The sequence below is a fragment of the Nomascus leucogenys genome, chromosome 24 (genome assembly GCF_006542625.1).
Source record: "Nomascus leucogenys isolate Asia chromosome 24, Asia_NLE_v1, whole genome shotgun sequence".
NCBI classification, from domain to species: Eukaryota; Metazoa; Chordata; class Mammalia; order Primates; family Hylobatidae; genus Nomascus; species Nomascus leucogenys.
The window spans coordinates 21798580-21815951 of record NC_044404.1 but is presented as its reverse complement, the minus strand read 5'-3'; the positions used below and the strand labels follow the sequence as shown (position 1 = coordinate 21815951).

The 17372-nt window shown below is 43.4% G+C and overlaps 1 protein-coding gene across 4 annotated transcripts in view; it reads left to right on the top strand.

The window, feature by feature from the left end:
- USP48 (ubiquitin specific peptidase 48) overlaps positions 1–17372 on the top strand; it is a 107259-nt gene that overhangs the window by 12607 nt on the left and 77280 nt on the right. For 3 of the 4 annotated variants that reach the window (XM_030805365.1, XM_030805366.1, XM_012498556.2), the window contains exons 2-3: positions 15636–15756; positions 16715–16871. In XM_030805365.1, the coding sequence (XP_030661225.1) occupies positions 15636–15756; positions 16715–16871 (278 nt within the window). Of the gene's footprint in view, positions 1–15635; positions 15757–16453; positions 16589–16714; positions 16872–17372 lie in introns of those variants that run through there. The other variant, XM_030805367.1, reaches the window with a different exon arrangement.

The window sequence follows — 17372 nt, the reverse complement described above, 5'->3', positions numbered from 1 at the left end:
GGGCGACAGAGTGAGCTCTGTCTCAAAAAAAAAAAAAAAAAAAAAAAAAAAGAGTAACACTTGATTGACTAATTATCACGAAAGAAATTTATCTGTCCCGTGTCTACCACCAAGATCAAAACATTACTAACACTTCAAGACACCCTTATCTTCCATTTTTCTACTACCAGTTACTTCTGCCTCTCTTCCTTGAAGGGCAGGAATTGAGCAGATTATTTTGCCTATGTTAAACTTTATGTATATACATACATTGTTGTTTCTTCTGCCTCTGTTTTCTTTCACTCAACTTTATAAGATTAATTTATGTGTAAGCAGTAGTGTGTTCACTTTTAGTGCTGTACAATTTTTTTTTTTTTGGTGGGGGACGAGGTCTCAATGTGTTGCCCGGGCCGGTCTGGAAGTCCTGGGCTCAAGCAATCTGGTCACCTCGGCCTCCCAAGGTGCTGGGATTATAAGCATGAGCCAATGGGACCAACAGTGCTGTACATTATTTCAGTGTGTGAGTATATACTGTATATTATATTCCTTTCTACTAGTGATGGTCATTTTGATTTTTCCACGTATTTGGTCATTGTGAATAAAGCTGCAGTGAACATTCTGCGTATATATTTCAGTATCTTTTTTTTCTTTTTTTTTTTTTGATACAGGATTTCACTTCATCACCCAGGCTTGAGCGCATGGTGTGATCACAGTTCACTGCAGTCTTGACCTCTGGGGTCTGTCTAAGTGGTCCTTCCACTTAAGCTTCCCCAGTAGCTGAGACTGCAGACACTCACCACCATGTTTGGCTAATTCAAAAATTTTTTGTAGGCCTGGCACAGTGGCTTACTCCTTTAATCCCAGCCATTTTGGGAGGCTGAGGTAGGTGGACACTTGAGGCCAGGAGTTCAAGACCAGCCTGGGGAACATGGTGAAAACCCATCTGTACAAATATACAAAAATTAGCCAGACGTGGTGGTGCATGCCTGTAATCCCAGCTACTTGGGAAGCTGAGGTGGGAGAATTGCTTGAACTCAGGAGGCGGAGGTTGCAGTGAGCTGAGATCTTGGCACTGTACTCTAGCCTGGGTGACAGCGAGACCCTGCCTCAAAAAAAAAATCTTTTCTGCTCCCCTCCCTCCTCCCACTCTCCACCCGCAAGTAAGACCCCAATGTCTATTGTTCTCTTCTTTGTGTTCATAAGTTGTCTTTGTGTTCAGAAGTTCACATTATGTAGCTCCCATAAGATAAAGATTTATCTTCCCCAGGGTCCTAAATATTCTCATGTGTTATTTTCTGTAAGTTGTATTGCTTTATCTTTCATTCTTAGGTCTACAGTCAACCTGGAATTGATTATTCTCATCAGTTGGGAAGTTGGGAAGTAAGATCATGGAATAATTTGAGGTTACTTGATCTCTATGACTTTAGCATAAAGTAGCAGAGGATTGAATGACTGCTAATCATGAACATGTCTGATGTTAGCAAAAGCAACAACTCAAAGCAAAAGGGAGACATACATGGGGAAAACAAACACAAATACTTAAAATTAAATACATGACGAGACTGTGTGTGTGTTTTAAAAAATGATACTGGGCCAAGTGCAGTGGCTTACGCTAGTAATCCCAGCAGTTTGGGAGGCAAAGATGGGAGGATCACTTGAGGCCAGGAAGACCAGGCTGCAGTGAGCTATGATTTTACTGCTGCACTACAGCCTGGGCAACAGAGCAAGACCCTGCCTCAAAACACAAACCAAAACCAAAACGATACTGTTTTATTACTACTAGCAGGAGTGGCCTGCATGGTGGTGGGTATCCTGGGCTTAGGGTGTGTGGGAGCCATGAGGAGGAGATGGTGACTGAGATCCTAGAAGGAAAGCAGGGGTGGGGCTTGAAGGCAAGACCCAAGGCAAGACCCAAGGCAAAACCCTCCTTAGATTTGCTTCTGGGAATAGGTAGCCGTGATAAAATAGTCATGGCTTATGATGAACTAGGGCCATGCTGCCAATAAGATTAAGAAATTTTTCAGTCTGAGATGAGGGAAACAAAAAAGATACAGCAATTCTTGGAAATCTAACTGTGTGTCACAGTTGAGGTCTAGTTTCTTCATCATGTGGTCAAGGACACCAGGGTCCTTGTGGTTCTGTGTGAGGGCAGCCAGTTCTGTATTCATGAAACTGAGGGGCTCCGCTCTTGGAGAGTCTGTGGTTGTGACATCCTCTCCAGCATCCTCCTGGAAAACAGCAATCAGGGACTTGATGCACTGCTCAGTCTCTGTAGGGCTGGAGATTTTTTCCATGTTGGAGTTGAGTGAGGTACCTGCTGAGACTTTTGTATTTTGCAAACTCTTTATACCTCATTCATTTCCCCTGGCTTCCTGAGGTAGCGATCTAATCAGTAAGAAAAAAATAGCCCTGTATTTGGGACAATGTAAAAAAGAAGTACAGTAGAAGAAAAGCTTCATATTGGATCTAAACATTCTTATGTTTTCTGTGTGTTTGAAAAATTTTATTTATTTATTTATTTATTTATTTATTTATTTATTTATTTATTTATGAGACAGTCTCACTCTGTTGCCCAGCCTGGAGTGCAGTGAGATGATCATAGCTCACTGCTGCCTTGAACTCCTAGCCTCAAGGAATGCTCCCTCCTTAGCCTCCCAAAGTGCTGGGATTACAGCTGTGAGCCACCGCATCCAGCCTCCCCCAGAAATGTCAAATCATTGTATAATATTCCATTTTACATACCCTAAAGAACCATTTAACTGTTTTCCTGCTGGGCATTTGTCTACTTGCCTTTGTCTTCTTGTGTTCCCCGCCCCTCCTCCACTTCCTCTTCTTTTTTGTGGCGGGAGGGGAGGCTCTTTTTTAATATTGAGAACATCCTTATAAGTAAATATTATCTGCCCATCTAATTATTTTCTTAGAAAAACATTGTGAAAATAGCATGAACATAACGTATGTCGAAAAGGCTTTTGATATACATTACCTTTGCAGGGTTTTCTTCCACCAGCTGTGTGCAGTATACGAACGTTCCTGTCTCTGTGCTCTTGCCATCGGAGTATTAAATTGAACTTTTTTGGCTAGGTGCAGTGGCTCACGCCTGTAATCCCGGCACTTTGGGAGGCCGAGGCGGGCGGATCACAAGGTCGGGAGATCGAGACCAGCCTGACCCAACATGGTGAAACTCCGTCTCTACTAAAAATACAAAAATTAGCTGGGCATGGTGGCGCATGACTGTAATCCCAGCTACTCAGGAGGCTGAGGCAGGAGAATCGCTTGAACCCTGGAGGCTGAGGTTGCAGTGAGCCGAGATCACGTCACTGCACTCCAGCCTGGGCAGCAGAGGGAGAGTCCTTCTCAAAATAATAATATAATAATAATAATAATAATAATGATGATAATAAGAATTTTATAAGTGAATGATGGTGTCCTGATTTCCAGTGAAATTGAAAGATACTGTGGTGTTTTGTTTCCAAGTGCTTGGCCATTGTTTCCCAAATTGTGTAAAGCTTGAGAAACATTTCAAGTCATCCTTGGATAATCAAGAAGTCCCACTGTAAGAAAAAAAAATCGTTATAGTTTGAATAACTAAATAATCTTTACTCTTTAGATCGGAAAACTCTTTTTGACTTGCCAATTAGTTCTCTCCTGCCCTGAACGTTTTTCCTTTAATACCAATTTGGGAGGTATCCTTTTAGAAAGATTATAAACTGGGCATGGTGGTACACACCTGCAGTCTCAGCTATTTGGGAGGCTGAGGTGGGAGAATTGCTGGAGCCCAAGAGTTTGAGTCCAGCCTGTGCAACATATAGCAAGACCCTGTATCTTAAAAAGAAAGTAGATTTCTAGTATTTCCAAGTAGAGTCACCTTAAAAATCCTTTTTGCTTTGCTAGTTCTGTCTTTTTTTTTTTTTTTGAGGTGGCGTCTCTCTCTGTCACCCAGGTTGGAGTGCAGTGGCATGGTCTCAGCTCACTGCATGATCTGCCTCCAGGTTCACGCCATTCTCCTGCCTCAGCCTCCCAAGTAGCTGGGACTATAGGCACCTGCCACTATGCCCGGCTAATTTTTTTGTAGTTTTAGTAGAGACAGGGTTTCACTGTGTTAGCCAGGATGATTTCGATCTCCTGACCTCGTGATCCACCCACCTCGGCCTCCCAAAGTGCTGGGATTACAGGCGTGAGCCACCACGCCCACCGCTATTTCTCCTTTTTCTATGGTTTTTGAATCCCAGTTTAGCGGGGCCTAACTTTGGAGATTTGGAAAAAATGAAGTTATTTCATGTTTGCTAGGTTAATTGGATTCTTAAGCTTTAAAATATATTTAAGCCAGGTGTGATGGGTCACACCTGTAATCTCAGCACTTTGGGAGGCTGAGGTGGGCGGATCACTTCAGGTCAGGAGTTTGAAACCAGCCTGGCCAACCTGGTGAAACCCCATCTCTACTAAAAATACAAAAATTAGCCAGGCGTGGTGGTGCACACTTGTAATCCCAGCTATTTGGAAAGCTGAGGCAGGAGAGTTTCTTGAACTTGAGAGGCGGAGGTTGTGGTGAGCCGAGATCATGCCACTGCACCCTAGCCTGGGCAATAGAGTGAGACTCTATCTCAATAAAATAAAATAAAATATATATTTAGGTTTTTTTTGAGTACTCACTATGTTATTTAAAGGATTGCCAACAATTTAAGAAGCTTTCCATCTTTGATGTTTTATGTAAATTTGGTGTTGAGTTTTATTTAATTTGCTTTGTCAGTTGCTTCCCAAACCTTTTATGCCCGACTTCTCTACACATATATGGCAGAGGAGTTCTAGGAAAATGGGACGTAAGTGCTAAGTGACCTCTTTGTGGTTGCTTTGTTTTTATTGTTTGTTTTTTTGAGAGAGTCTTGCTCTGTCATCCTAGCTGGAGCTCGGTGGCATGAACACAACTCACTGTAGCCTTGACCTCCTGTGCTCAAACAGGTCCTCTTGTCTTAGCCTCCCCAATAGCTGGGACCACCCGCATGTGTCACTCCACCTGGCTCATTAAAAAAAATTTTTTTTTTTTTTGTAGAGATATGGTGTCACCATGTTGCCCAGGATGGCCTTGAACTCCTGGGCTCAAGCAGTCCTTCTGCCTTGGCCTCCCAAAGTGCTGGGATTACGGGCATGAGCCACCATGCCTGACCTGTTTTTAGATTTGCTTATTTCTTGCATGTCTAATTTATGAGACCTTGATACAGTAATGCCATGAGGCATTACATGAAAATCACTGTAAAGTTTTTAGTAACTAGAACCTAGAATTTATATTATCATGGTTCTCCTTTATTTTCACTTTCAGGAAAATCTGTACTTTAGTGTTTTAAGTAAACTAGTTTCCTTCTTCAATGACTTTCCAAAAAATTTTTCTTTAAAAACAATTTATTTGTAAGTGGGCAACATAGTGAGACCCTGTCTCTAGAAAAAAAAAAAAAACAAAAAACCTCTAAAAGTCCTGGCCAGTCGCGGTGGCTCATGCCTGTAATCCCAGCACTTTAGGAGGCCAAGGTGGGCAGGTCACGAGGTCAGGAGAACGAGACCAGCCTGGCCAACATAGTGAAACTCCATCTCGACTAAAAATATAAAAACTAGCTGGGCATGGTGGCACGCACCTGTAGTCCCAGCTACTCGGGAGGCTGAGGCAGGAGAATCGCTTGAAACCGGGAGGTGGAGGTTGCAGTGAGCTGAGATTGAGCCACTGCACCACTGCACTCTAGCCCGGGGAACGGAGCGAGACACCGTCTCAAAAAAAAAAATAAATAAATAAATAAATAAAGGCCCCAGGCACAGTGGCTCATGCCTATAATCCCAGCACTTTGGGAGGCTGAGGTGGGTGGATCACTTGAGTCAAGGAATTCTAGCCCACCTTGTGCAATGAGGCTAAACCCCATCTCTACAAATGATTAAAAAAAAAAGCCGGGTGTGGTGGCATATGCCTGTGGTTCCAGCTATTCGGAAGGCTGAGGTGGGAAGATCACCTGAGCCTGGGAGTGTAGAGTATTATACACCCTGAGTGCCCAGGAGGCCATGGATTTTGTTTGTTGTTGTTGTTGTTGTTGTTGTTTGTTTTTTGTTTTTCGTTTTTTGTTGTTTTGAGGCAGAGTCTTGCTCTGTCACCCAGGCTGGAGTGCAATGGCATGATCTTGGCTCACTGCAACTTCCGCCTCCTGGGTTCAGGCGATTCTCCTGCCTCAGCCTCCCAAGTAGCTAGGTTTATAGATGCCTGCCACCACGCCAGCTAATTTTTGTATTTGTGGTAGAGACGGGGTTTTGCCATGTTGGCCAGGCTGGTCTCGAACTCCTGACCTCAAGTTATCTGCCCGACTCAGCTTCCCAAAGTGCTGGGTTACAGGCATGAGTCTCAGGAGGCTGGGGCAGGAGAATGTCTTGAACCCGTTAGGTAGAGGTTGCAGTGCACTCCAGCCTGGGCAACAGAACGAGACTCCATCTCATAAATAAATGAATAAAAACTGAGAAACTAAGAGGTGATGAGGAAGAAGCAGAACCTCTGTAAATGACCATTTGGAGTGAAATCCCTACCCCCTTTCCCATTCAAAGGATGAATCTTTGAACTGCATAGCAACTGTGAAATCTTTGATTATAAATTTTCCACTCATTGTGCATACTCTTAAATGACAGATCATTGGAGATCTACCAAAACAGAACTGAAAGTGTATCTCCTACCTATAGTCAATATATTATAGAAGGAACTTAGTCATTCATCCCTTTGATACCTAGCCTACTACTTTTCTACTCCCTGAACACAATTTTTGACTTGTGGAACATTGTTTTTTTTTTTTTTTGCTGTGTCACCTAGGCTAGGGTGCAGTGCCATGAGCTCGGCTCACTGCAACCTCCGCCTCCCGGGTTCAAGTGATTCTCGTGACAGCCTGTGGAGTAGCTGGGATTACAGGTATTTGCCACCACACCCAGCTAATTTTTATATTCTCAGTAGAAGTTTAGTAGGGTTTTGCCACGTTGGCCAGGCTGGTCTTGAACTCCTAGCCTCAAGTGATCCTCCCGCCTCAGCCTTTCAAAGTGCTGGGACTACGGGAGTGAGCCACCACATCCAGCCTGGAAAATCGTTTTGTTCCAATTTTGGGCATCATTCCAGATTTCTCCTTTCCTTTCTTGCCTATGGCATCTTATTAGTCCCCAGGTTCTATTGATTTCTTCCCATCAATATGCTTGAACTTCCAACTTCCTCCATTCCTATTCCCACTGAATTGGCTTTTTTTTTTTGGAGATGGAGTCTCACTTTGTCGCCCAGGCTGGTGTGCAGTGGTATCTCGGCTAACTGCAACCTTGGCTTCCTGGTTTCAAACTATTCTCCTGTCTCAGGTGATCCGCTCACCTCAGCCTTCCAAAGGGCTAGGATTATAGGCGTGAGCCACCACACCCGGCCTAAATTGGCTTTTTAAGACCTCATCTTCCACTAGAAAAATTGTTAGTTATGTCTCACACCTTGTTTAGCTTCTGAGTTACGTCTCATGCCTTGTTCAGCTTCGGGCTGTCCCTTTTTTTTTTTTTTTTTGGACAGAGTCTCGCTCTGTCACCCAGACTTGAGTGCAGTGGTGTGATCTCGCCTCACTGCAACCTCCACCTCCTGGGTTCAAGCGAGTCTTCTGCCTCAGTCTCTGGAGTAGGTGGGACTACAGGCACGTGCCACCACGCCTGGCACATTTTTGAATTTTTAGTTTAGCAGGATTTCACCATATTGGCAGGCTGGTCTCGAACTCCTGACCTCAAGTGATCCGCCCGCCTTGACCTCCCAAAATGCTGGGATTACAGGTGTGAGCCACCGCACCCTGCCCGGTCTGTCCTTTTTACTGCTGCCAAAGTTTGTCTCTGGCCTAAAATCACAGCAGATGTCTGCTTAGCACGTCATAACCAAACCTTTTGGAACCTATCCTTTGCCTAACACTTTGGTGTTCTCAGAGCAGTCTTGGAACAAAGTACCCATTAGGGTTATCTGAATTCCTTATCGTACTATGGCATTGCCATTGTGCTGTTATTACTCAAGTTTGGTGGACCTGTGCCCAGAAGTAGAATTATTGAAACAAAAACATTGGTGTCATTTAACATTTTTGAGATGTTTTCTTTAGTTATTTTTCCTGCAGGATTATATGATATTTTGATTTATAAGAAATATATGCTTAGTCTTTGTACTACTTCTGGCACAGCTCCTAAAACCTTTGGAATCTCCGAAGTGACTGTCTTTTTGTATGCTAATGAAATGACTGATGGCTGGGAGCTCTTGGTAGCCTCCAGATAGGGGCTGGTTGCCAGGAGAACCAGCCACTTGATGAGAAGGTTAGAGCTTTTTAGTCTGACCTCTGGGAGGGGAGAGGAGCTAAAGGTTGTTGATCTCCAGTGGCCAGTGATTCAATCAGTCGTGCCCATGTAATCGTCTTTTTTTTTTTTTTTTTGAGATGGAGTGCAGCTCTGTTGCCCAGGTTGGTGTGCAGTGGCATGATCTCAGCTCACTGCAACCTCCGCCTGCCAGGTTCAAGCAGTTCTCTGCCTCAGCCTCCAGAGTAGCTGGGATTACAAGCACCTGCCACCATACCTGGCTAAGTTTTGTATTTTTAGCAGAGTCAGGGTTTCACCATGTTGGCCAGGTTGGTCTTGAACTCTTGACATCATAATCCATCAGCTTCGGCCTCCCAAAGTTCTGGGATTACAGGCGTGAGCCACTGCGCCCAGGCTTTTTTTTTTTTTTTTTTTCTCTTGGAGACAGGGTCTCTCTCTGATGTCCAGACTGGAGTGCAGTGGCGTGATCTCAGCTCACTGCAGCCTCTGCCTCCCGGGTTCAAGCAGTTCTCTTGTCTCAGCTTCCTGAGCAGCTGGGACTACAGGCATATGCCACCACACCTGGCTAATTTTTTGTATTTTTAGTAAAGACGGGTTTTCGCCATGTTGGCCTGGCTGGTGTCAAATTCCTGGCCTCAAGTGATCTGCCTGCCTCAGCCTTGCAAATTGCTGGGACTACAGGTGTGAACCACTGCTCCCGGACACTGTCTCATATTTTGTGAAACACTCAACCTCTTTGATCTGTTTTGATAGTTGATAGACACAGGTACACAGAACTGTTTTTCTACTGTAAGGAAATTGGCACACACATGATGATAAATGATCCTCGATCCCTGGGGCCTACTCCTAATGAGGGATAAAGTGGAGTTAGGGGCATTGGAGAATGACGAATGGGAGAGGCTAAGCCTTCTGTAGTTGGCATTCTGCTGGGCCGCTAAGGCTGGCTTTAGAAGTAACAGCTTATAATTAGAACTCTGATTTGTGTCTGCCTGTCCATCCGTCCTCCCTCCCTCCCTCCTTCCCTTCCTTCCTCCTCTTGAAACAGTTTCTGGTTGCCAAGGTTGGAGTGCAATGGCATGATCTCAGCTCACCGCACCCTCTGCCTCCTGGGTTCAACGAATTTTTCGGCCTCAGCCTCCTGAGTAGCTGAGATTACAGGCATGTGCCACCACGCCTGGCTAATTTTTTGTATTTTTAGTAGAGACAAGGTTTCTCCATGTCGGCCAGGCTGGTGATCTGCCCGCCTTGGCCTCCCAAAGTGTTGGAATTTTAGGCGTGAGCCACTGTGCCCGGCCGTTATTTGCGTTTGTTAAGTAGATTCTTTACCTCTCCAAGTAAGAGAACAAACATAACCCTCCCTCCCACCATATTGGGCTATGTATGAAAGGCTTAGCAACAATTTAGAAGTTTAGAAAGCCCAAGCCCTTTTAATACAAAGCACTGCCATTGGCTTTTTGGTTCCCACCTGAAGTGTGGCCATTGAGGCTCAGAAGCCATAGGTTTGGCCTGGGGTAGTAGTCTATCACAGGTCACCTGCACTTGGCATTCTGCTGTGATGGTGGTCTAGCCGACTGAAGATGTATTCAGTAATACCTAGCAAGCAATTAATTTAAGAAAATTTAAAAAGAACAATGCCAGCGTTGTGGGGCCTAATAATACAGATTGCTCCCAGCTTCTCATAGTAGCTTTTGAAAGTCTTATTGTGGTAATATTTAGGCCATAGGTTGTGTTTGCCTTTTGATGCCAGCTTTAGAACCAGTTGAGTATGCATGATTTTTGGTTGGGCACAGGGAGAGCCTACCTTTTGTTCATTGTCTGAATTATTTTGCTATCAGGAACTGGAGACTAAAATCTGAACAGATCCACTGGAACTATTTTCTGAGAATGATGTCTGTGTTTGACCCATGGGAGTATCTGTCTCCCCAGCCAGGTCATGTGAATTTTTTTTTTTTTTTTTGAGATGGAGTCTCGCTCTGTCGCCCAGGCTGGAGTGCAGTGGTGTGATCTCGGCTCACGGCAACCTCCGCCTCCCAGGTTCAAGCAATTCTCCTGCCTCAGCCTCCCGAGTAGCTGAGATTACAGGCGCCCGCCACCACGCCCAGCTAATTTTTGTATTTTTAGTAGAGATGGGGTTTCACCATGTTGGTCAGGCTGGTCTCGAACCCCTGACCTCGTGATCCACCTGCCTCCACCTCCCAAAGTGCTGGGATTACAGGTGTGAGCCACCGTGCCCGGCCCGTGTGAAAAATTTTTACCACCCACTTGTCCAAGAGGAGGGAGTGAACAAACAAGACTTGATATTACACCTTTGAAAAGCAGAGTTGAAAGAATTGACAAAATAAGTGCCTACTTTGTTTTAGAGGTATGTTTTCACCATGGTTACTGACACTATTTTTTCCTATCTCCCAAAGACCTCTGGGAGAGTCCATTGCCACTAGCTGTAATTTTCTTTTTTTTTTTTTGAGACGGAGTCTTTCTCTGTTCCCCAGGCTGGAGTGCAGTGGCGTGATCTGGGCTCACCGCAACCTCCACCTCCCGGGTTCACGCCATTCTCCTGCCTCAGCCTCCCGAGTAGCTGGGACTACGGGCGCCCGCCAACATGCCCGGCTAATTTTTTGTATTTTTAGTAGAGACGGGGTTTCACCGTGTTAGCCAGGATGGTCTTGATCTCCTGACCTCGTGATCCGCCCCCCTCGGCCTCCCAAAGTGCTGGGATTACAGGCTTGAGCCACTGCACCCGGCAGCTGTAATTTTCTTTGAAAAGAACCTTCCTAATATATCCTTTTCACTGTTCCCAGGAAAGATTTTACGTTACTTTTCTCAGTCTCAGAATCAGTTTTGTTTCTTCTTTTTTTTTTTTTTGAGACGAGTCTCGCTTTGTTGCACAGCCTGGCTGGAATGCAGTGGTGCGATCACAGCTCACTGTAAACCCTGCCTTCCTGGTTCAGGCGATTGTCTCACCTCAGCCTCCCAAGTAGCTGGGATTACAGGCACACGCCACCACGCTTGGCACATTTTTGTATTTTTAGTAGAGACGAGGTTTTGCCATGTTGGCCAGGCTGGTCTTGAACTCCTGACCTCAAGTGATCTGCCCACCTCGGTCTCCCAAAGTGCTGGGATTACAGGCAGGATCCACCGCACCCAGCCAGTTTTGTTTCTTTAACTCTCTTATAGTAGACCTTTCCCATTAGAGATGAGTTATAAGCACTAAAACAAAACCCTGGCTTCTTCTCCCCACAGTAGATGGGTTCTACTTTTATTTCATTAGTAAGCTTTTTTCCCTCCTAGCTTTAACATAAGCTGACAAAACTGTTCTGAAATTGGTTGAACTTGTTTTCATTTTTATTTTTTCAAAAGTTTTAAAATAGAGACAGGGTCTCACTTTGTTGCCCAGGCTGTATTGCAGTGGCTGTTCACAGGTGCAATCATAGTTCATTGCAGCCGCCAACTCCTGGCTTAGGCCATCTTCTGCCTGAGCCTCCTGAATAGCTGGCACTATAAGCATGTGCCACCACACCCAGCTTCATTTTTATATTTTGGAAGACAGTATGTTTAAAGAGAACATTAAAACAATTATTTACTTATTTTTGGAATATGTAATACATTTTATTGTTCAAAGTCTGAAAGGTATAAAAAGTGATGGGGTTAGCCTGGGCAACATGGCGAGACCCTGTTTTTACAAAAAAAAATTAAAAAATTATCCAAGTATGGTGGCATGCACCTGTGGTCCCAGCTACTCCAGAGGCTGAGGCTGGAGGATCACTTGAGTCCAGGATGTAGAGGCTGCAGTGAGCCATGAACATGCCGCTTCAGTGTGGGAGTCAAAAAAAAAAAAAAGGAGGGAAGTTCAGAGTGTTGTTTACTTCTGACTTGCAGCTGGCAAGTACAGAGATAATCTTTGCCGATAAGGTTGTTTCTAGTTTATAGTGTACTCTTCTATCTAAACAAACAGGTATGTTCACCCCATTTGTAAATAAAAAAAATGGCAACATGATATGCAGTGTTTTGTACCTTCCTTTTTTTTTTTTTTTTTTTTTTTTTTTTGAGGCAAAGTTTCACACTTGTTGCCCAGGCTGGAGTGCGATGGCGTGATCTTGGCTCACCACAACCTTCACCCCCCGAGCTCAAGCAATTCTCTTGCCTCAGCCTCCCAACTAGCTGGGATTAACAGGCATGCGCCACCATGCCCGGCTAATTTTGTATTTTTAGTAGAGACAGGGTTTCTCCATGTTGGTCAGGCTGGTCTCGAAATCCCGACCTCAGGTGATCGGCCTGCCTCAGCCTCCCAAAGTGCTGGGATTACAGGCATGAGCCACCGTGCCTAGCCCACCTTCCTTTTTTCAACTAATGATATCGTTATATATCACAACATTAAAAGCTTTCCCTACCTTTTTATTTATTTATTTTTATTTATTTATTTTTGAGATAGAGTTTTGCTCTTGTTGCCCAGGCTGGAGTGCAGTGGCACGATCTCGGCCCACTGCACCCTCTGCCTTCCAGTTTCAAGTGATTTCTCCTGCCTCAGCCTCCTGGGTAGCTGGGATTATAGGCACCCACCACCACGCCTGGCGAATTTTTGTATTTTTAGTAGAGATGGGGTTTTTACCATGTTGGCCAGGCTGGTTTCGAACTCCTGACTTTGTGATCCGCCCGCCTGGGCCTCCCAAAATGCTGGGATTACAGGCCTAAGCCACTGTGCCCGGCCTACCTTTTTGTTTTTTGACAGCAGTAGTTTTTATTGTTTGGTTATATTGTAATTTATTTTATTACTTCCATATAAATTTCCAGTCTTTTACTGTTACCAGTAATCCTTTAGTGGGTATCCTACAGAAATCTGCAGAACTTTGTCCTGTAATGTTCCTTTATAGCAAAAGAAAACCTAAGCTTATGTTACATTCAGTTGTGTCTCTTCGGTTTCCTTTAATCTAGAACTGTTAGTGAATCTTCCTTTGTATTTCATGACACTGACTTATTTTGTATAAAGTCCCTTGAGTTGGTTTGGTCTGATGTTTCCTCATGATTCAATTAAGGCCATGCATTTTTGGCCAGAACATCACAGAAGTGATTCTGTGTTGTGCATTATACCAGAAGGTGTGTGGTGTCAATTAGATTCATTACTGGGTGTGTTAAATTTAACCATTTAGTTAAGGTGGTGTCTGTCAAGTTTCTCCACTGAAAGTTATTATCTTTCCCTTTGTAATTAACTTTTTCTGAGATGCTTTGAGACATTGTAAATATTGTTATTTCTCCAACTTGCCTACGTGATCATCCGTGATGATCCTTGCCTGATTTCTTTCTGAATCTGATGTATGCCAAATGGAGATTTTTAATTCTGTCATTCCTTCCACTTTGATAGTTGGTTTTCTTCTAAAAGGAAGAGATTTTTCTTCTATCCATCTCACCATGAAATGATGGATTCTTACTTTATTCAGTAGGTTATAATCCTGTTACTCATTTTGTTGCTAAATTTTATTGCCAAATTTGACCAGTGGGACCTCCCCTTCCAGCCAACTTGTGCTCTTTTAACATGTCTCCATCACTCTTTCAGTACATCATTTTAGGGCACAGTAAGATGTAGGTTCGTTTTCTAATTTCACTGCCCTGGCCTTGGAATCAGCCATTTATTTCTCCAAGGAGCACTGGATTCTTTTAGTGGGTAACATTTAGAAGTCGGGATCTGTGTTTCAGAATTATTAACCCATGTCTGTATGGAAAAGAAGCCTACTAATTAGAGTTGGCTATTTGTTCCTTTTGTCTTTAGCCAGAGGGTACTACTAAATGAGCTTGATGACTGTGTAAGTTGCTTTGGTCAGTCACACCACCTCCCTCCCCCTCTCTCACTCCTGCCTTCCCTTCAGTCTGGATCTTTTATTTAGTTGAAATATGTTTTCTCTGTTTTGAATTTAGGATTCCTGTCATCCTTGTTGATTCCTTTTTTTTTTTTTTCTGAGAACGAGTCTCTCTCTGTTGCCCAGGCTGGAGTGCAGTGGCACGATCTCGGCTCACTGCAACCTCCGTCTCCTGGGTTCAAGCAATTCTCCTGCATCAGCCTCCAGTCTTCAGCCTGTACCTGCAGTTACAGACGTGTACTATCACGCCTGGCTAATTTTTGTATTTCTAGTAGAGACAGGGTTTCACCATGTTGGCCAGGCTGGTCTCAAACTCCTGACCTCAAGTGATCCTCCTGCCTTGGCCTCCCAAAGGGCTAGGATTACAGGCGTGAGCCACCACGCCTGGCCAGTTGATTTATTTTTGTTTGTGTGTGTGCATGAAGTAGTGTGAGAAACAGTCACATGGTCCCAAACTGTGCATTATATGAAAAGGTACATTTCCTTTTCATTCATTCATTCATTCATTCATTTTTTCCGAGACAGAGTCTTGCTCTGTCGCCCAGGCCAGAGTGCAGTGGTGCAATCTCGGCTCCCTGCAACCTCCGTGTCCCAGGTTCAAGCGATTCTTCTGCCACAGCCTCCCAAGTAGCTGGGATTACAGGCCTGCACCGCCACGCCCGGCTAAGTTTTGTATTTTTAGTAGAGACAGGGTTTCAGGCTGGTCTCGAACTCCTGACCTTGTTATCTGCCTCCCTCAGCCTCCCAAAGTGCTGGGATTACAGGTGTGAGCCACTGTGCCCGGCCGAAAAGGTACATCTTCTTTTAACCTTATTCCCACTCATGCTCTGTAGGTAACCAATTTCATTAGTCTCTTGTTTTTCCTTTCTGTATTTCTTTTTGTCCAAAATGAGCAGATATATGTACATGTATATTTCCTTATATATTTCTTACACATAACAGTATACTAGAGATACTCCTTTGCATTTTGCTTTTTTAATAATGTGTCCTGGATTTATAAATTACTTCCTATCTGTTCATAGATATCTTTTTCATGCTGTGTGTGTGTGTGTGTGTGTGTGTGTGTGTGTGTGTGTGTGTTTTACAGTTGCATAGTACTCTGCCATATAGATGTACCATATTGTCTATTTTCGGGCATTTGGGTGGCTTCCAGTATTTTGCAATTAACAGACAGTGCTGTAATGAATAACCTTAGAGTGAGATTTTGCGTTGTTGGAGGTATAGCCTAAGGAACAGTAAATCCTCAGAAATGAGATGGCTAGGTCTAAAGGTAGTTGTCTATGTAGTTTTGTTAGTGACTGCATTTCTACCAGCAGTATATGCATGCTTGCTTCTCCACACCCTCACAAACTGAGTGTCTTATACTTTCTCAGTTTTGCTAATTTATAGATGAGAAGTGGTATCTCATTATAGTTTTAATTTGTTTGTCTCTCATGAAACTATGGTCTTTTAAAAATTAAATGTTTTTTTTTTTTTCCTTAGACGAAACTGCAAAGGAAATCCGAATTGCTTGGTTGGTATTGGTGAGCATATTTGGTTAGGAGAAATAGATGAAAATAGTTTTCATAACATCGATGATCCCAACTGTGAGAGGAGAAAAAAGGTAAATCATGATTTTTTAAGCGATTGCTAGATGCTATTTTTTGTTTTTGTTTTTGCTTTTGTTTTGGGCCTGTGATCAGAAAACTCTACTGATTTCAGGTAACCTGTGCAGCTTTAAGATAAGTAGTAGAACTTAAGACTCTAAGCCACTCGAATTGGAACACTTCTTAATGATATGCTTTAAAACAGGCAGCTGCGTAATTCAGTAAGCCTTTAAATAATAGTTTTAGTTTGAATGCTGATTCTGTGTTTGCTTTAACATTGCATGTTTTATTTCGAAATCTTAACGCCTCTTTAAAGGAGATGGTAATTCAGGGGAACAAACTCATGATGATAGCACTTTGCTTTCTAGGGCTTGTATTTTATATATAATTTTGCTTTTTAAAAATATACATTAAATTTTCTACACATAAATCTTAGCATTCACGAAATAGCCAAGTTTGTTATATAGATATTTTAATAAAGTAATAATTCTTTGTAAGGTCAGGAATTCCCAACCTTATCTTTGGAAAAAGTTGCAGCCAGTTCCCTCTACCACCCCCAATCTTTAAAATCTCTAGAATATAAAGGAAGTTTTCTGCGTAAGTTTTACTTTGTCATTCTACTGAATGCTGGCAGTTTAGAAATACAGCAAACATAAAACCTATATACGCTTGTTCAAAACCGATCTTTTCTAGAATCCACTGTTCTAATTTTAGATTTAAGTGGCTGGAGAAGACGATATGCTAGAGATGAGCAGTGATGCTGTCCGAAGTCTTTTTCACTCCTGTGGTCAACCCAAAATGGGGCTTTCATGAAAATTATGCCCCACCTCCAGCCAAGAGAAACTTAAGGTGGCTATACCATGTTGGTTGTGACGGTCTTACACATTTTTAATGCGAAAATTTAAGAATAATGCTTAGAAATGTGTTGTTTAAAGGAAAATGGGTTTTATAATTATGAATTTTGTATTTTTGTAGAACTCGTTTGTGGGCCTGACTAACCTTGGAGCCACTTGTTATGTCAACACATTTCTTCAAGTGTGGTTTCTCAACTTGGAGCTTCGGCAGGCACTCTACTTATGTCCAAGCACTTGTAGTGACTACATGCTGGGAGACGGCATCCAAGAAGAAAAAGGTGGGTGGAAAGGGGTGGGGGAGAGCTCTCTTCCTGAACGTTTTTTTAAACTTTTTTTTTTGAGTCTTCCTGTTTCCCAAGCCAGAGTGAAGTGGCGCCATCTTGGCTCACTGCAACATCTGCCTCCTGGGCTGAAGCGATTCTCCTGCCTCAGCCTCTCGAGAAGCTGGGATTACAGGCGCCCGCCACCACACCTGGCTAATTTTTGTATTTTTAGTAGAGACAGGGTTTCACTATGTTGGCCAGGCTAGTCTCGCACTCCTGACCTCAAGTGATCTGGCTGCCTCGGCCTTCCAAAGTGCTGCGACTACAGGTGTGAGCCACTGTGTCTGGCCTAAACTTATTATTATTATTATTATTATTATTATTTTTTTTTTTTTTTTTTTTTTAAGACAGTTTCACTCTTGTTGCCCAGGCTGGAGTGCAATGGCATAATCTCGGTTCACCACAACTTCCGCCTCTCAGGTTCAAGCTATCATCCTGCCTCAGCCTCCCGAGTAG